General features: G+C 38.9%; 1 protein-coding gene across 13 annotated transcripts in view; it reads left to right on the top strand.

Annotated features, from left to right (window-relative positions):
- The window catches only part of KIAA0825 (KIAA0825 ortholog), a 419,202-nt gene that overhangs the window by 95,689 nt on the left and 306,708 nt on the right, over positions 1 to 16,805 (top strand). For all 13 annotated transcript variants that reach the window (XR_012158966.2, XM_078852812.1, XM_073344493.1 and 10 more), the window contains one exon: positions 14,918 to 15,086. Coding sequence is in view for 12 of the 13 variants with exons in the window: in XM_078852812.1 (XP_078708938.1) it covers positions 14,918 to 15,086 (169 nt within the window). In the remaining variant the exon portion in view is untranslated. The remainder of the gene's footprint in view (positions 1 to 14,917; positions 15,087 to 16,805) is intronic.

The following is a 16,805-nucleotide window of genomic DNA, read 5'->3' as shown; positions in this document are numbered from 1 at the left end:
CTAGTGCACTAAAAATAGAAATCTCACTGCTGTATTATGGCTGTAAAATGAGTTCAAAGTGTAGTGGTCAGGCATCCACATCACAAAATCCAGCCTTAAAATTATTATTTGGTAGTCAAAGCAAATAGGGCATGGGATAGAGAAACTGAACCATTCTTACTTTTAAGAGTGATTTCTCCAGATCAGGATGAGACTATCAGCAGGGCCAATTGGCCAATTAACACTTGTTAATTTTTTGGTATTTGATAAGTTTCACAACTTGTTTTTATGCACATCCCTATCAGACCAAAATGTACACACTCATCTTAGAGCTGCAAATTTAAGCAAATTAGAGATGTGATTTGATAAAAGACATAATTTTTTTGTTAACTGATACAAGTTTTGTCATATTTAAAGAGTTAAAAATGTTCAGAAGTATTAATAAAAATATATCTGTTTTGATGTCGCAAGATTAGACCATGATGAACAAGTCCTCTCAGGTCAGCTGATTATATAAACAAACCACTACTCGTGGCTGGTGCTAGATGAAGTGCGTGTTGAAAGGTAGAGAATTGTTACATTTTAGTGACTTAATAGTTTTACAACTAGTTGACTAAGGAATTATTTATGTGTGAGAATTAATCATTATTATCTTCGTGTGGTAGCTAAAAGAGGTGACTGATTGGTTGGTTGAGCCCTAGCTTGGTAGCTTGGCCATCATCATCATAGGCTTTCATAGTCTATAGACCCAGATTCAAGGTGAAAATTTGTGAGGACCATCTTGTGCAGTGAGTTTCGTGAGGACACACGTTTGGAATTTTTGGACATTTTCCCTCTGTCTGTATCCTTGTCTGTGTTTACTGTATATATATGTCATCCCTTTGTCTTCAGCTCAGCCTGTTGTATTATACCTTGCGTGTTTGAGTTTTGATTCAGTGATCAGGATAATAACCTGTCTGACTGTTTCATTTTATGTTCTTGATTAGTATTTCTTTGTTTTAAGTCTTTTAAGCATTCGTGTACCATTCAGCATTTGTGTACATTTACAGTAGAAGATTTCAAGTGTAGATAAGCTACTTATTTACAACAGAATATTACAAGTGTGGATAGGCTACATATTGACCAACTAGATAACTGTGAAGAGGAGATTTGAAAGTGGTGCAAGCAAGAGATGGCAAAAACAACTGAGTGAAGCAGCAGCTAAGAGCTCAAAGCCAATAACTTCATTTCTCAAACCACTGGAAAACACACCTTACCCAACAAACAATGCTACAGATAATGAAAACTCTGCAACTGCAACAGGTGATATTTCAATGCCAATATCTGAACATAAGGACAGTAGTCAAGAAGGAGATGTGCCAACAGTAACAGATGCAGCAGAAGATCCTGTGTATGATCAAGAAACTCAACAGGAAGATGTAGATCTTAACTCAGAAAGAGCAATTCATGAGTACTACAGGTTTGACTGTGGCTGACATTAGAATTATTGACAAGAGCAATGCTGCCCAAATGCAGCCTTTTCTTCAAATTAGTTGTTTTGAAATTCCAAGTAACATTCCACGAGATGCTGATAATCACGCTTTCCCTACTCATCTGCTGACAAAAACACTTCCAAATGGTGAGACCTGCACAAGAGACTGGTTATGCTGGAGTATGGAAAAACAATCTCTGTACTGTGGACCCTGCTTCATTTCGAACAAAAGTGCTGCAAATGCATCAGTTCTCTCTGGTCAATCAGGATGGAGCATCAACAGAGGTTGGAGGAAGTTGAAAGACCGAATACCATCACATGAGAGTTCAGCATCACACAAAGAAAAACTATGTTGCATGGAAATCAGCCAGTAGGGCAGCATCAGCTGAAAGTTCAGTTCAGAATTTACTCTTGACTGAACTCTCTACAGAAACTAATAACTGGAAAAAACTTCTTGAGCGCATCCTGAATGTCATCCTTTTTCTTTCTGAGAGGAGATTGGTTTTCTTTTGTTCCAGTCAATGTACTGGTGATCATGCAAATGGAAACTTTCTAGGCATAGTCGAGCTTCTCAGCAAATATGACCCACTTTTATCAGAGCATGTTAAACATGTTTGAGAATTGCAAGAGAGTCAAAAGTGTATGCAAGTCCATTATCTCTCCACACGCACACAAAACGAGTTTGAGATATGTGGGTCATTCATACAAACAGAAATTCTTGATGAGATTCAAAATGCCAAGTATTTTTCAATCATCATTGATGCCACTCCAGATTGTTCTCACAAGGAACAGACTACTATGGTTATTCGATCTGGTAAGATTGTAGAGAGCTCAAAATTTTCAATTGAAGAAAGGTTTATTTTGTTTGATAATTTCACGAGAAACACTGGAAAAGAAATTACTGCTTGAGTACTAGCAATTCTAGAAGGTTTTAAGTTAGATTTTCAAGTCTGCATTGGTCAAGCCTATGACAGTGGATCTAATATGGCTTGGAAGTACAAAGGTGTACAAGCAGTTCTGCCGGAGCGTAATTCAAACTGTATTTTCTCCAGCTGTGGAAACCACACACTAAACCCTGTAAGTGTTGACTGTGCTGAATCATGCAAGGAGGCAATTACTTACTTTGGAACTGTTCAGCAAATGTACAATCTCTTCAGTAGTGGTCCACAAAGATGGGAAATTCTGAAGCAATATCTTCCTGTTTCACTGCATGGGATGTCCAAAACCAGATGGTCTGCACGGATTGATGGTGTTCAACCAGTTGCACTTGATTTCATTGAAGCATTTGATTTCAGTGATTTAAATTCAAATGGCTTTAAATGAGCTTGAATCTCTCAAACTCACTGCACAGGCTTGAACTGAACTTCAGTCTATTCAGAAGAATATGTCCAAATTTGAATGCATTCTGATGCCATCTTTGTGGATGAAGCTATTTACAATGATCTACCAAACTAATCTGGCAATTGAAGCAGCTACACTTGATGTTGAGAGGGATAACACTGAAAGTCTTATCAGTGACATTCAACAGATTCATGAACAATGGGATGCGATCCTGACTGTGTCCAAATTAGTAGCACAGAATATTAGCATTTCATCTGAGTTTTCCACCAATCGCAACTTACCTACTGAATCTGATGCCGAGCAGCATTATAGTGTCAATGTCTTCCTTGTCATCATTTACTCGATTCAATCAAATCTTACATGTCAATTTGAGTCACTGCGGATAATTTGTACCCTTTTGGGGTTTCCTTGGTAGTTCAACAGACTGAGTAATGCAGATCTACTTTCTGCAGCTGAACAACTGCAGCAACAATACAACAAAAATCTCAAAAGATCTCAGTGATGAGGTCCTCTTCTTCAAATGAATATATTCCATGAACTTTAAATTGGATTGCAAGCCAAAGGAATTGCTTCAAGAAATACTCAAACTTGGACTCTCTGGGGTGTTTCCTAATATCTCAATTGCATTGTGTATTTTTGTCAGCTTGCCTGCATCAACGGCTTCAGGTGAACGCACTGTCAACGTGTTGAAGCAGGTAAAGAACTATCCTCATTCAACTATGGGACAAGAGCGTTTGAATGGGCTCGCCAAGTTTAATATCAGCTGTGACATTGAATGAAAGCTAGATTTTTCTCAATAATTAGTGGATTGATTTGCACAGAAAAAGGCTAGAAAAGCATTTGTTAAATAAACAAAATTAAAAGTATGTCTCACTCTTTTTTTGGTGCCTATTTTGTTTTCATGTGTCATCGTTTTTTATTTTGATTATGGCTAGGGATCTCAAAAGCTGGAAGTAGCCTGGACATCTGAGAGGGCCTGCATATCAGTATGGCGAAGCTTGCCTCGCCAGTTCCTTCATGTTACTGATTTTGCAGCTAAACAGGACATAAGTCTCCACTCCTGTCAAGAAGTGACACATTCACTTTAAAAATTACCCTTCAATAAGGTTAAGTTATCCCAGTGAATGTGTTGATTTAACATTGAGTGACTTAGGAAGTCCCAGACTGAGTTTTCAGATTAAGGCACACCTGCAGGCGCTAGAACTCCTGGACCAGAAAACGATGGTGGCAAAGTTGCTAGCCATAAAGATTTTCAATTCTTGCATTCTCTTTTTGCCATTAAGTTACTCTCTATCCTCCATTCTGCATGGTCAGAAATGTCAAGATGATGGAGTTGCAGGTAGCAAGGGATGTGAAGGGTAACAAGAAGGGTTTCTACAGGTATGTTAGCAACAAGAAGGTGGTCAGGGAAAGCATGGGACCCTTACCTATTGGGGGAGGCTACCTAGTGACAGATGATGTGAATAAAGCTGAAGTACTCAATGCTTTTTTTGCCTCAGTCTTCACAGACAAGGTCAGCTCCCAGATTGCTGCACTGGGCAGCATAGTATGGGGAGGAGGTGAGCAGCCCTCAGTGGTGATAGAATAGGTTAAGGACTATTTGGAAAAGCTGGGCATGCACAAGTCCATGGAGCCAGATGCAGTGCATCCCAGGGTGCTGAGCGAGTTGGCTGACGGGTCTGCAATCACATTGGCCATTATCTTTGAAAGGCAAATATAGTGCCCATTTTTAAAAAAGAGAAGCAGGAGAATCTGGGGAACTACAGACCGGTAAGCTTTACCTCAGTCCCTGGAAAAATCATGGAGCAGGTCCTCAAGGAATCTATTTTGAAGCACTTGGAGGAGAGGAATGTGATCAGGAAAGTCAACATGGATTCACCAGCAGCATGTTATGCCTGACCAACCTGACTGCCTTCTATGATGAGATAACTGGCTCTGTGGATATGGGGAAAGCAGAGGACATGATATATCTTGACTTTAGCAAAGCTTTTGATATGGTCTCCCACAGTATTCTTGCCAGCAAGTTAAAAAAGTTATGGATTGGATGAATGGACTATAAGGTGGATAGAAAGCTGGCTAGATCATCGGGCTCAGCAGGTAGTGATCAACAGCTCAATGTCTAGTTGGCAGCTGGTATCAAGCAGAGTGCCCCAGCGTTTGGCCTTCGGGCCAGTTTTGTTCAACGTTTCATTAATGAGCTGAATGATGGGATGGATTGCACCCTCAGCAAGTTTGCGGATGATACTAAGGTGGGGACTCCAGGTAGATACACTGGAGGGTAGAGAGAGGTTCCAGAGTGACCTAGACAAATTAGAGGATTGTGCCAAAAGAAAACTGTTGAGGTTCAACAAGGATAAGTGAAGAGTCCTGCAGTTAGGATGGAAGAATCCCATACGCTGCTACAGGCTGGGGACTGACTTGCTGAGAGGCAGTTCTGCAGAAAAGGACCTGGGGATTACAGTGGATGAGAAACTGATATGAGTGAACAGTAATGGTCTCAAATTGCAGTGGAGGTTGGATATTAGGAAAAATGATTTCACTAGGAGGGTGGTGAAGCACCAGAATGGGTTACATAGGGAGGTGGTGGAGTCTCCATCCTTAGAGGGTTTTAAGGCCCGGCTTGACAAAGTCCTGGCTAGGATGGGATTAGTCCTGCTTTGGGAATCAGTTGGGATTAGTCCTGCTTTGAGCAGGGGGTTGGACTAGATGACCTCCTGAAGTCTCTTCCAACCCCAATCTTCTATGATGCTAGCACTAGTTTCAGAATAAGAAACGTAAGAAATATGATTTTCAAATAAATTTCATTTTTTCACTATAAAAGCGTTCTTGTCAGTTGAAATTTCAGATTACTTTGCTAAAGAAAAGTTTTAATTTCTCTTTAGATTCATATTCCAGTCCATTCTTTAATTATTTGGTAATTCAGCTATTGTTTTCTATTTGCGCTTGAACAGGCTTGGGGTAACGTTTTCAACAGCATCTAAGTGACTTAGGTACCTAAATCCTGTTAAAAGGTAATGGGATTTAGGGGCCTAAATCATTTAGGTGCATTTGAAAGTTTTACTCTCAGGGTTTGTTGCGTGTTTCTGTTTTGTTTCATCAGCAGTAATAGAATCATAACTAGGGCTCTACCAAATTCACGGTCCATTTTGGTCAATGTCATGATCATTGGATTTTAAAAATAATAAATTTAATAATTTCAGATATTTAAATCTGAAATTTCATGGTGTTGTAATTGTAGGGTCCTGACCCAAAAGGGAGTTATGGGGGAGGTGTCGCAAGGTTATTGTAAGAGGGGTTCCGGTACCGCTGCTGCTGGCGGTGGTGCTGCCTTCAGAGCTGGATGGCCAGAGAATATTGGCTGCTGGCCAGGAGCCCCATTCTGAAGGCAGAGCCCCTGCCAGAAGTAGCGCAGAAGTAAGGATAGCATGGTATGGTATTGCCACCCTTACTTCTGCGCTGCTGCCTTCAGAGCTGAGCCCTTGGTCAGCAGCCACTGCTCTCTGGCCACCCAGCTCTGAAGGCAGTGCAGAAGTAATGGTGGCAATACCACAACCCCCCCCCCAAAATAACCATGCAACCCCCCTGCAACTCCATTTTGGATCAGGACCCCCAATTTGAGAAACGTTTGTCTTCCCCATGAAGTTATAAGAACTTAAGAACGCCCATACTGGGTGAGACCAAAGGTCCATCTAGCCCAGTATCCTGTCTTCCGACTGTGGCCAATGCCAGGTGTCCTAGAGGGAATGAACAGAACAGTTACTCATCAAGTGGTCCATCCTCTGTTGCCCATTCCCAGCATTTGGCGAAAAGTCTGTGTAGTATAGAGTAAAAGCACACACAAGACAAGAATTCACTGCGCGGAGACCAGATTTCACAGTCTGTGATGTGTTTTTCATGGCCATGAATTTGGTAGGGCCCTAATCTTAACATAAAGGCCCACACTTGTGACCTTTCAGATTGTGAATAATCCTTAGTCTTGTACTGGAGGCAGTGAGATTACCCACAGGAGCGAGGACTACTCGCCTGATTAAAGGTTTACAGGATCCAGCCCTTAGACACCTATCAGTGGAACAACTAATAGAATCACAGGACTGCTCATAGAGTTAAATGTGTGCCAAAGTCTTTGAAGGACTGGGGCGTAGGTGTGTGTAAGGTATCATTTCATTTTTATGTAATATAATTAATACACTCCACTAAAACATTCTACATTAATCAGTTAATTACAGTTATAATTTTGTTCTTAGTGGAAAAACAATTAAATGATTAATATAAAGTTTCCTTTTAAAATTCATATTATATGACTTATTTTTAAATATACAACTATTAACTTATTAAATGAGATTTTTGCATCATGGTTAAATACAGGTTTTGTTTAAAGATTTTATATCTTTACCAAATTGAGACCTATACCCCCTTATTAAGACACTGGAAATCAGAAAGCTATTTTTCTTCTAGACTGAAGTGAGATGTCAGGAGACTGAGTTGCAGGCCGTCTTGTCTAGTGGTCAGAACAGGAGTCAGGCTTAATGGGCGAAACAAGGGTTAGCCTCCAAGTGCCAGAGCCCAGGGTCTAGGCAGAGTCAGAGCCAGTGATCAGAGCTGAGGGTCAAAAGCCAAATGCCAGAGTCAATAGGGAATCAGAACTGGATTGAGGGTTAGAACCATAATCAGAGTCCAAATGTCAGAGCCAGAAATTAGAGCAGAGGGTTAGAACTGTATTACTTGGAACAGGGAAGGCAGGAACAGGGCTGGGTCTAGGCTGGAGCAAGGGTGAGTACAGAGGAAGGTCTGGGCTGGAGAAGGATTTGGAATGAAGCAACTAAAGGAAGACAGAGAATCCACAGGCATGTACAGTGAGCAGCTACTGATATTCTGCAGCTGCTGGGATTAAGAGCAAGCCACCTGACTGCCTCAGCCAAGCAGTGGGGTTCTGTTGGGTCAGCTGTGTCCATTGGCTGCCCAGTGACAGGACAGGCACAGCTACAGGCCCTTTGAAAGAAGCATTACATATTTAAGTTTATTTCTTTCTATGCTCTGAAAATGCACATTGAATATTTTAAGTTGTTTATTCAGTGGCCTGATTCTTAAATATGTTATTGACTGATGTAATTCATACAATGGAATAGAAAACTGGAATTGAACAAATACTAATAGTATAAAGTGTCTTACAAAACCTTGTAAAGAACAGGAGGGAAAGTAATACTGAGATTCTGCTTCACTACCATATGATATGAACTAAAGAATATGAAAAAGGTTTTATCCAATGCAAAAAGTACAGTTTTAGACAAAAAATTGATGTTTAGTTTATTGGGATAAAAAGATCAAATAAAGTGAATAGAACGATCATTATTTGTACCTACAGGGAGGTCCATTGAAATTTGTCTGCCTAATCCCTTTATCAGTGTTAGGACAAATTGCTAAAATATCTGGTCCTGTAAAGGCTTTAGCCTATTAATGGTTTGTAGATCATTGGTTAGTGCCCTGATTCAGATGTCAGAGATTAGTATAAAAGCTGATTTAAGCTAATTGAAACTGATTTAGGTAGACTAACGACACCTGAGTCTTTACAATTCACAATGCTGTAATCTGTTAGGTTTCATTGAATGAGACACCACAGGCTCATAAATAAAATATAGTGTCCCGGGAGCTAAGGTGTATGAACAGGGCATTGGATTTCACAGTCGTGAGAACAGTTTACACAAGATAAAAAGATACATGCCTATCTTTTATTGTGTTCAGAACTGGTATTCATGGATGGAGTTATCCCATCAGGAAATTGAGTGGGCCACAGTCAGAGAGGTATTATTTTTCATGGAAGTCCTTTGCACTCATGAAAAGACCCTTTGATACTCAGGAGATATTTGTTTCAGTGCACTTAATTTTAAACTTGCTCAGACTTAGAGTTGTCTTGAAAAGATCTTTACTTAACCTTTTCATATAGTGTGTTTTATAGACCACCCACACATGATTAATTTAAAAGAAGTTTTCATATAATTTTGAATTGGTTGTTGTCAGTGAGTTTGGTTTCTGAGGATGATGCAGTTATAAAATTTGGCATCTTCATATAATAGAGTAGATGCTTTCTGAACTGTTCACTTCATATATTTTTAAATATATTACAATACACTTTCTCACAGTCCTTAATACAAAGCTTCTACTGATAAAGTATGTAAGAGTAAACTGTTGTAAAAGGACACATTTGAAATTATGTGACTTTTAAGTGACCTACTAGTGGTTATTTCAGAAACATATGAACATATTTTTATTTTTGATCTTCCCTTCAAATTTTGAAGGGATCTTAAGAGTTAATGCAGTTATGAATATCTTTCACACTCCAAGTTTGCAGTGGGCTTCTTTTTTATTCAGCCTGCTATAATTATTTATTTTCAATTATTTTAAAGGGACAAATAGAATAGGCTCCAAATTTAACCCACTGTTGAAGATATATTGATAGTATGCATCATTTGGATTCCAGAAATCTTTTTGAGGAAATAAATTGCTATTATTTTTGTAAAGGAAAACAACAACAACAAATTATTAGTTACTGTTTATCCATCATTGTTTTTACCAGTTCATTTATAATTTCCCTTCCCACCACAAAATCCAATGAAAAAATATATACGCATTAACAAACCCAGTTCCCAGAGCTATGAGATGATATTGGTGAGATCACTGTTGCTGATCAGAATAAGGCAATAAATGAGATAAAGGAAGGTTGGTTATGATGCACAATAAATGAAAAAGGTAAATTTTAAATGTTTGCTAAATGTAAGATGAAAAAGTACATTAGAAAAGTAATGCTTTTAAGAGGTTATTGCAACCAAAATTTAAAGATAAATATATGATCACTGGGTGGGTTATAGCAATGACCTTTCATGTCTGATTTCTGGTTCACTACTAACTCAGCCTGAGTTAGTACTGTCTGAAGTTTTTTGCCACTTAATAGCTGTCTTTTTAGAGCAAACTGAAAATTTTTGACTAAGTTTTCTTGCTTTCATGGTGTCAAGGTTCCTCCCCCACTCTGAACTCTAGGGTACAGATGTGGGGACCTGCATGAAAAACCTCCTAAGCTTATCTTTACCAGCTTAGGTCAAAACTTCCCCAAGGTACAAAATATTCCACCCGTTGTCCTTGGATTGGCCGCTACCACCACCAAACTAATACTGGTTACTGGAGAAGAGCTGTTTGGACGCGTCTTTCCCCCCAAAATACTTCCCAAAACCTTGCACCCCACTTCCTGGACAAGGTTTGGTAAAAGACCTCACCAATTTGCCTAGGTGACTACAGACCCAGACCCTTGGATCTTAAGAACAATGAACAATCCTCCCAACACTTGCACCCCCCCTTTCCTGGGAAATGTTGGATAAAAAGCCTCATCAATTTGCATAGGTGACCACAGACCCAAACCCTTGGATCTGAAAACAATGAAAAAGCATTCAGTTTTCTTACAAGAAGACTTTTAATAAAAATAGAAGTAAATAGAAATAAAGAAATGTAAAATCAGGATGGTAGATAATCTTACAGGGTAATTAGATTCAAAAACATAGAGAACCCCTCTAGGCAAAACCTTAAGTTACAAAAAAGATACACAGACAGAATTAGTTATTCTATTTAGCACAATTCTTTTCTCAGCCATTTAAAGAAATCATAATCTAATTGCCAAGAAGGCCAATGGCATTTTGGGATGTATAAGTAGGGGCATAGCGAGCAGATCGAGGGACGTGATTGTTCCCCTCTATTCGACATTGGTGAGGCCTCATCTGGAGTACTGTGTCCAGTTTTGGGCCCCACACTTCAAGAAGGATGTGGATAAATTGGAGAGAGTCCAGCGAAGGGCAACAAAAATTATTAGGGGACTGGAACACATGAGTTATGAGGAGAGGCTGAGGGAGCTGGGATTGTTTAGCCTGCAGAAGAGAAGAATGAGGGGGGATTTGATAGCTGCTTTCAACTACCTGAAAGGGGGTTCCAAAGAGGATGGCTCTAGACTGTTCTCAATGGTAGCAGATGACAGAACGAGGAGTAATGGTCTCAAGTTGCAGTGGGGGAGGTTTAGATTGGATATTAGGAAAAACTTTTTCACTAAGAGGGTGGTGAAACACTGGAATGCGTTACCTAGGGAGGTGGTAGAATCTCCTTCCTTAGAGGTTTTTAAGGTCAGGCTTGACAAAGCCCTGGCTGGGATGATTTAACTGGGAATTGGTCCTGCTTTGAGCAGGGGGTTGGACTAGATGACCTTCTGGGGTCCCTTCCAACCCTGATATTCTATGATTCTATGACATGCCTAGCTAGATTACTTACTAAAAGTTCTAAGACTCCATTCCTGGTCTATCCCCGGCAGAAAACAGCATATAGACAGACACACAGACCCTTTGTTTCTCTCCCTCCTCCCAGCTTTTGAAAGTATCTTGTCTCCTCATTGGTCATTTTGGTCAGGTGCCAGCGAGGTTACCTTTAGCTTCTTAACCCTTTACAGGTGAGAGGAGCTTTCCCCTGGCCAGGAGGGATTTCAAAGGGGTTTACCCTTCCCTTTATATTTATGACACATGGAAAATTACATTTTTCATAGATTGTTTTCAACAAAAAGAAATCAATCATTTAAATTAAGCAAAAAAGCTGTGTCACTTTGGTTTTTGAAAACTGATTATATACATTTTTGATTTTTTCCATTTTTGTTACTCAATGTAGTACAGTAGTGGTTTTCAACCTGTTGTCCACAGACCCTTGTGGGTCTGCAGACCATGTAGTAGAGGTGTGACCGGTTTCCCCCAGGGGTGCCACCTGGAACTGGGGTGCCATTGAGTCCTCTGACTGACCAGCCTGGGTTTCCCCTCACACTGTGCTGCTGTGATAATCTCTAGACTGCTCCTGGTCTTACACTTCCACCAGCATTTACACAGGCAGGGACACAGCCAGCTGTGGTTATATGCAGGCTTTGACCAGCCACTGCATGAACCAACAATAGAAAGGCTACAGCCAAGATTACCCCCAGCTTCAAAGCCTAGGACCCCAGAGCTATACTGTCCTACCCTGGTCAAAACCCTGACCAGTATGAATTTATTACTCGGTTCGCCTGTCCCTCAATGTGTAGAGGAATATGCACACTTGTGGTAATTAAGCTGAGATTTTCCCCAGACACTTCACTTAAAGGCACACTGGTTTAGGTTAAAATATAAAACAAGTTTATTAACTAAGTTTAACATAATAGAAGGATAGGATTTGAATTAACAATTTCTCACCCAGCCTGATGATACAAGTAGGCTTGCAGATTCTCAAGGCACAAGCTGCACTTGTTTTGCAGCTTGGGATTCCCTTTTCCCCTAACACCTCCCCTCCCCTTTCTTTCGGAGCTTCTCTCAAGTGTTGAGTTGTGGGGGAGTGAAGAACAACAAATGATGTCACTCCCTGCCTTAGTTTGTGGAGAAACACAGGCACCCAGAATGGAGTCCAGAGACCTGGTCTAGTCACATGCCCTTGCAGAGTCATAGCAGCTATTACTTACAGGCTGGCCGAAACATCCACAGGAAGGGTAAGCTATTCCACAGCCCATTGTCTTTGTTGATGAGCCATTAACACTGTTTGGCTTCTTCATTGTTGTACCTGAAAGGCTGTCTGTGGGTGTTTTCCAGAGTAAGCCTATTTGAAATACAGATCCATAATCAATATTCATAACTTCAGATACAAAATTGGTATATGCATATAAATAGGATAGTCATATCCAGAAAATAATAATTTTTCAAATGACACCTTACATGACCCATCTTGTACAAAATGCATCATAATTATGCCATAACAATATTACTATGATGAATATGCAGTGTAATGTCACAAGCCATCCACAGAGGGTTGTCGTTAACATAGAACAGTGGTTTTCAACTGTGGTCTGCGGAGCCCTGGGGTCTGCAGACTATCTCTAAGATTTCCAAAGGGGTCTGCACCATTCAAAATTTTTTAGGGGTCCACAAATGAAAAAAAGTTGAAAACTGCTGCAATAAAGTAAATGATACCTAGGTTTTATGTTTGTTTTTTTCCTTTTTCCCTTTCTTTTCTTTTCCTGCTCTCTAGCTTTTATTTAAAACTTGCTGAACTTTTGGTTACCAAGTGGCAAAAGGAAAATATGAAACTCTGCAACATTTAAAAAAATTCCTCAACTTTTAAAAAGTTACAGAGCTGCCAAATCACAGTAACTTTTTTAAGTTGCGGAAGTTTTGAAATATTACAGAGATTCATTCTTTTTCTCTTACACTATAACACTTTTCCAAATTTGGATGTTGGAGTAGAAAATGGACAAACCACGAACCTTGAAATCATTGAAAGAGTGAGAAAGCCCTTGGAGAATGGAGGTAAGAGATAAAGTCAGTAGCATAGGCTAGGGATATGTATGTAGGGTCTTGAAGTGGAATGAAAGTGTACAAAATGGGGGTTAGATGGTTAGATTGAAGAGTTAGGAATATAATTGTAGTGGTTGCATTTGGATGGCCAGGTTTTGTGTGTAATATATGTTTATTAACACAATAGTTTAATGATAATTGCTGTCAGTGCAACTTCATAGTCCTGTTATGAATGCACCTTATTTCTGGTTACAATATTTAGAAACCGTTTTTTCCCTTAAATTGGCTACCTGATGACTACTGACTTTGTCCCCACTTACCTCTGAATTGCTTCTCACACTTGGGGGCACCTCCTGATACACACCTGCATATGTGGGAGAACATGCACATACTCTGGTTTTTGCTGTCTCTCCAAAAACCAGTAGCAGCTGATGACTAACTTTAAATATTAATAAATCTTACAAAAAAGAGTTTTCAGATATGTGGGATTGAACTCTCCATCTGCTTGCATATGCACTTTGCTGCTCTAACCCCTGTTATATGCCCCATAACCATAGGTACTCAATACAGAAGTGGAATAGGGACCAGTAACATAGCTGTTAAGGCATATGTGTGTGTGGTACCATGAACTTTTCACTTGCAATAAATAAACAGAATCAGAAAAAAGATAATCCAAACTGAAAACATGTATATAATCAAAATCATCCCTGATTTTGATAAAACTGATTTTGGATCCAAACCAGTAAAGTAGTCCAGGGTAAACATGGGTGTACCCACTTCTCATTTGGGAAATATGGCCACTGTGTGGTCTGGAACACCCACAAGGTTAGTTTTCCCATTTTTTTTAAACCACCATTGATCCACGCCACTGCTGGTTCTGATTTTTGTAAGACCAAAATCTAACTGATATTTAATATTTTCTTATTTAAGAGTATTAGATGCTCAAGAGAAACATTGAAAAATATTTGATTTAGGAAATGATATAGAAATGGGGCTATCTCTAAGGGACATTTTTCTTCCTTTTCCTCCTTTTTCTGGTTCTGAAGACATTTTCATGGAAACAGAATCTTTGTTTCTAAGGAGTAGAAGATTATTCTAGTTTCTCCCAACCTGAAACCCTGATGATTTTCATACCAAGCGCTTGTGATGTCACAAACAAAGTTATGATTTTAGGTAAGAGTAAGGAACAGTAGTAGATCAACTCCTAAGAAACAAATATTTTATTTTTCATTCAAATATTCTAGTGAGGAAAAGGGAAAGAAAATATTTGCTTTACCAGCAGAAATGTCTCTAAAATTATTTTCAAGTTTTTCAGTGAGGTGTCATCTGTAAGTAACTGCTATAGTATATGATATGTTATAAAACAACTGCTGATTGCTGCAGAAGCAGAATGTCACATTTAGCTGTGAATGCAGTCGTTCATTCTGCTTACTTTCTTTATCCACCTAATCATAATGGCCAAATCCAGTCGGTCTTATGTTGAGTAAAGCCTTACTTTGCAAGTAGTCTTACTGAAAAATATGGGAATATGTGAGGATCAAAGTACTACTTAATTTGAATAAGGCTGGTGGACTCTGGTCCTAAGAAAATGTACTATAGATCTAGTCCCACTCCATTTAGAAATGTTAGTCCTGGAGATTCAGACTTGATATTCTGAAGCATTGTATCACATATGTTATAATGTTATATACATTTAAAGTATTTTCCTTTCTTGAAAAGATATGCTATATAAAAAAGTTCATCTTTAAATAATGGAAAAAAGTTTGAATGCTTGTTTTTTTTATTTTGTTTTTAGTGTGGAACAATGCCTTAAAGAGCTACAATCAGAAGTAAATGAGACTTGTACTGATGAGCTGTTACAAAACACAACTAACTGCCTTCACTGGTTGAATAACTGCAGTTTCAGTTCCCTCAAACCTTCTTCTACACCTCATGGAGAGTTGATTGAATTTCTTAAAACCCTGGTAAAAAAAAAAAACTTCTACAGTTTATATATATTTGGGAAAAAATACTTATACATTTTTTTTATTTTTCTGCTATTAATGTATTCTTTTTTTACTTTTATAGTTTCACAAGAGTGAATATGGAACAGAATTAGAATAAAAGAGTTGGTATCTTTCTTTCTCATTTTGGTATAAATGAGTATCTGTCTTTTTTTGGTATAAATAATAACCAGAGAGACTATATAGCCCAGTGGTTAGGGTACTTGTTTGGGATGTGAGAGACTCAGATTCAAGTCTCAGAATAGCAGCCGTGTTAGTCTGTATCTGCAAAAAGAACAGGAGTACTTGTGGCACCTTAGAGACTAACAAATTTATTTGAGCATAAACTTTTGTGGGCTACAGCCCACTTCATCGGATGCATAGAATGGAATATATAGTAAGAAGATAGATATATACCTTACACACATACATAGAACATGAAAAGGTAGAAGTAGCCATACCAACTGTAAGAGGCTAATTAATTAAGATGAGCTATTATCAGCAGGAGGGGGGGAAAAAGTTTGTAGTGATAATCAAGATGGCCCATTTAGACAGTTGACAAGAAGGTGTAAGGATACTTAAGCTGGGGAAATAGATTCAATATGAGTAATGTCCCAGCCAGTCCCATCAACATCTCAGAAATGTCTTTGAACTGAAAATCCCTCAAATAAATTTGATCAGGTCAATCAAAATGTCTTGTTTTGATATTGACCTTCCTTTTAGGTTTTTTTACTATAAATTAACTTACCTTTGAAGCAAAATGTCATTTTGACCCCCAGAATTGATTTTTTTTTTCATTTAGAAAATGTCAAAACAGAACTTTTAACAACTTCAAAACTATGTTTTCAAAATGGGAAATTCATCAAAACTGACCTTTTTCACAAAAACTTTTGGTTTTGACAAATCAGCATTTTCTGACAAAAAATAATGGTTCGCTACTCTCAATATTCTCAACCAGCTTTACTCTAGAGAAAGTTGGACAAACCAAGGTCTGGCTACGTGCAATTAGAAGAGCTTATTCTGGGAGAACAGAGCCCTCTGGTTGCAATATGTCCCATTGTATCATAAATAGCTATGAGACCAGAACTTTGATCCTACTGGTCATTAGAGGCCTTTTCAGTTGAAGTAAAACAATACATGCAGTCCTATTACTTTGTCAGCTCCATACTTGCTTCCTTTCTTTCTCCCTTACTGATATAGCTGAAATGTAATTTCAGCCTGGCACCTGTTAATGTATCAGTTCTCATCTAACCAGGACAAGTACATGATGCCCCCCACCTTGTCCTGTAGGATCTGATGCTAAATCCCTTATCAGATCCTCTCTTTGATCTTATCAGATCTCTTATCAGATCCTCTCTTTGAGTCCTTCAAGATGGTATTGGGAAGATTTATTTATCCTTAGAACTGCCTTTATGATGGTTAGTGCTGAGCCAGAAGAACAGGGAAAGCACAAGGTTTCTATTTTATGAATTCCTACCAAGTTTGTCATGAGCAATAGCTATCATTCCCCCCCCCCCCCCCCCCAGCCGAGTCTCAAATTAATTATTTTGACTTGATTCTCATTTGCCTTCCAGGATGGGTATGCTAACCAGAGTAAAAAGGCTCCATCTTCTGCCAAGGCTTAACTGGTAGCTATGAGAGTTGGTGCTTTCCCTTTAGAACTGCGAGGTAGAGCTGATAGAAAAATGCGAGTTATTTTTC

This window comes from Lepidochelys kempii, chromosome 5 (assembly GCF_965140285.1).
Source record: "Lepidochelys kempii isolate rLepKem1 chromosome 5, rLepKem1.hap1, whole genome shotgun sequence".
Lineage (NCBI taxonomy): Eukaryota > Metazoa > Chordata > Testudines > Cheloniidae > Lepidochelys > Lepidochelys kempii.
The sequence above is the reverse complement of the archived record's forward strand: the minus strand, read 5'-3'. Positions and strand labels throughout refer to the sequence as shown.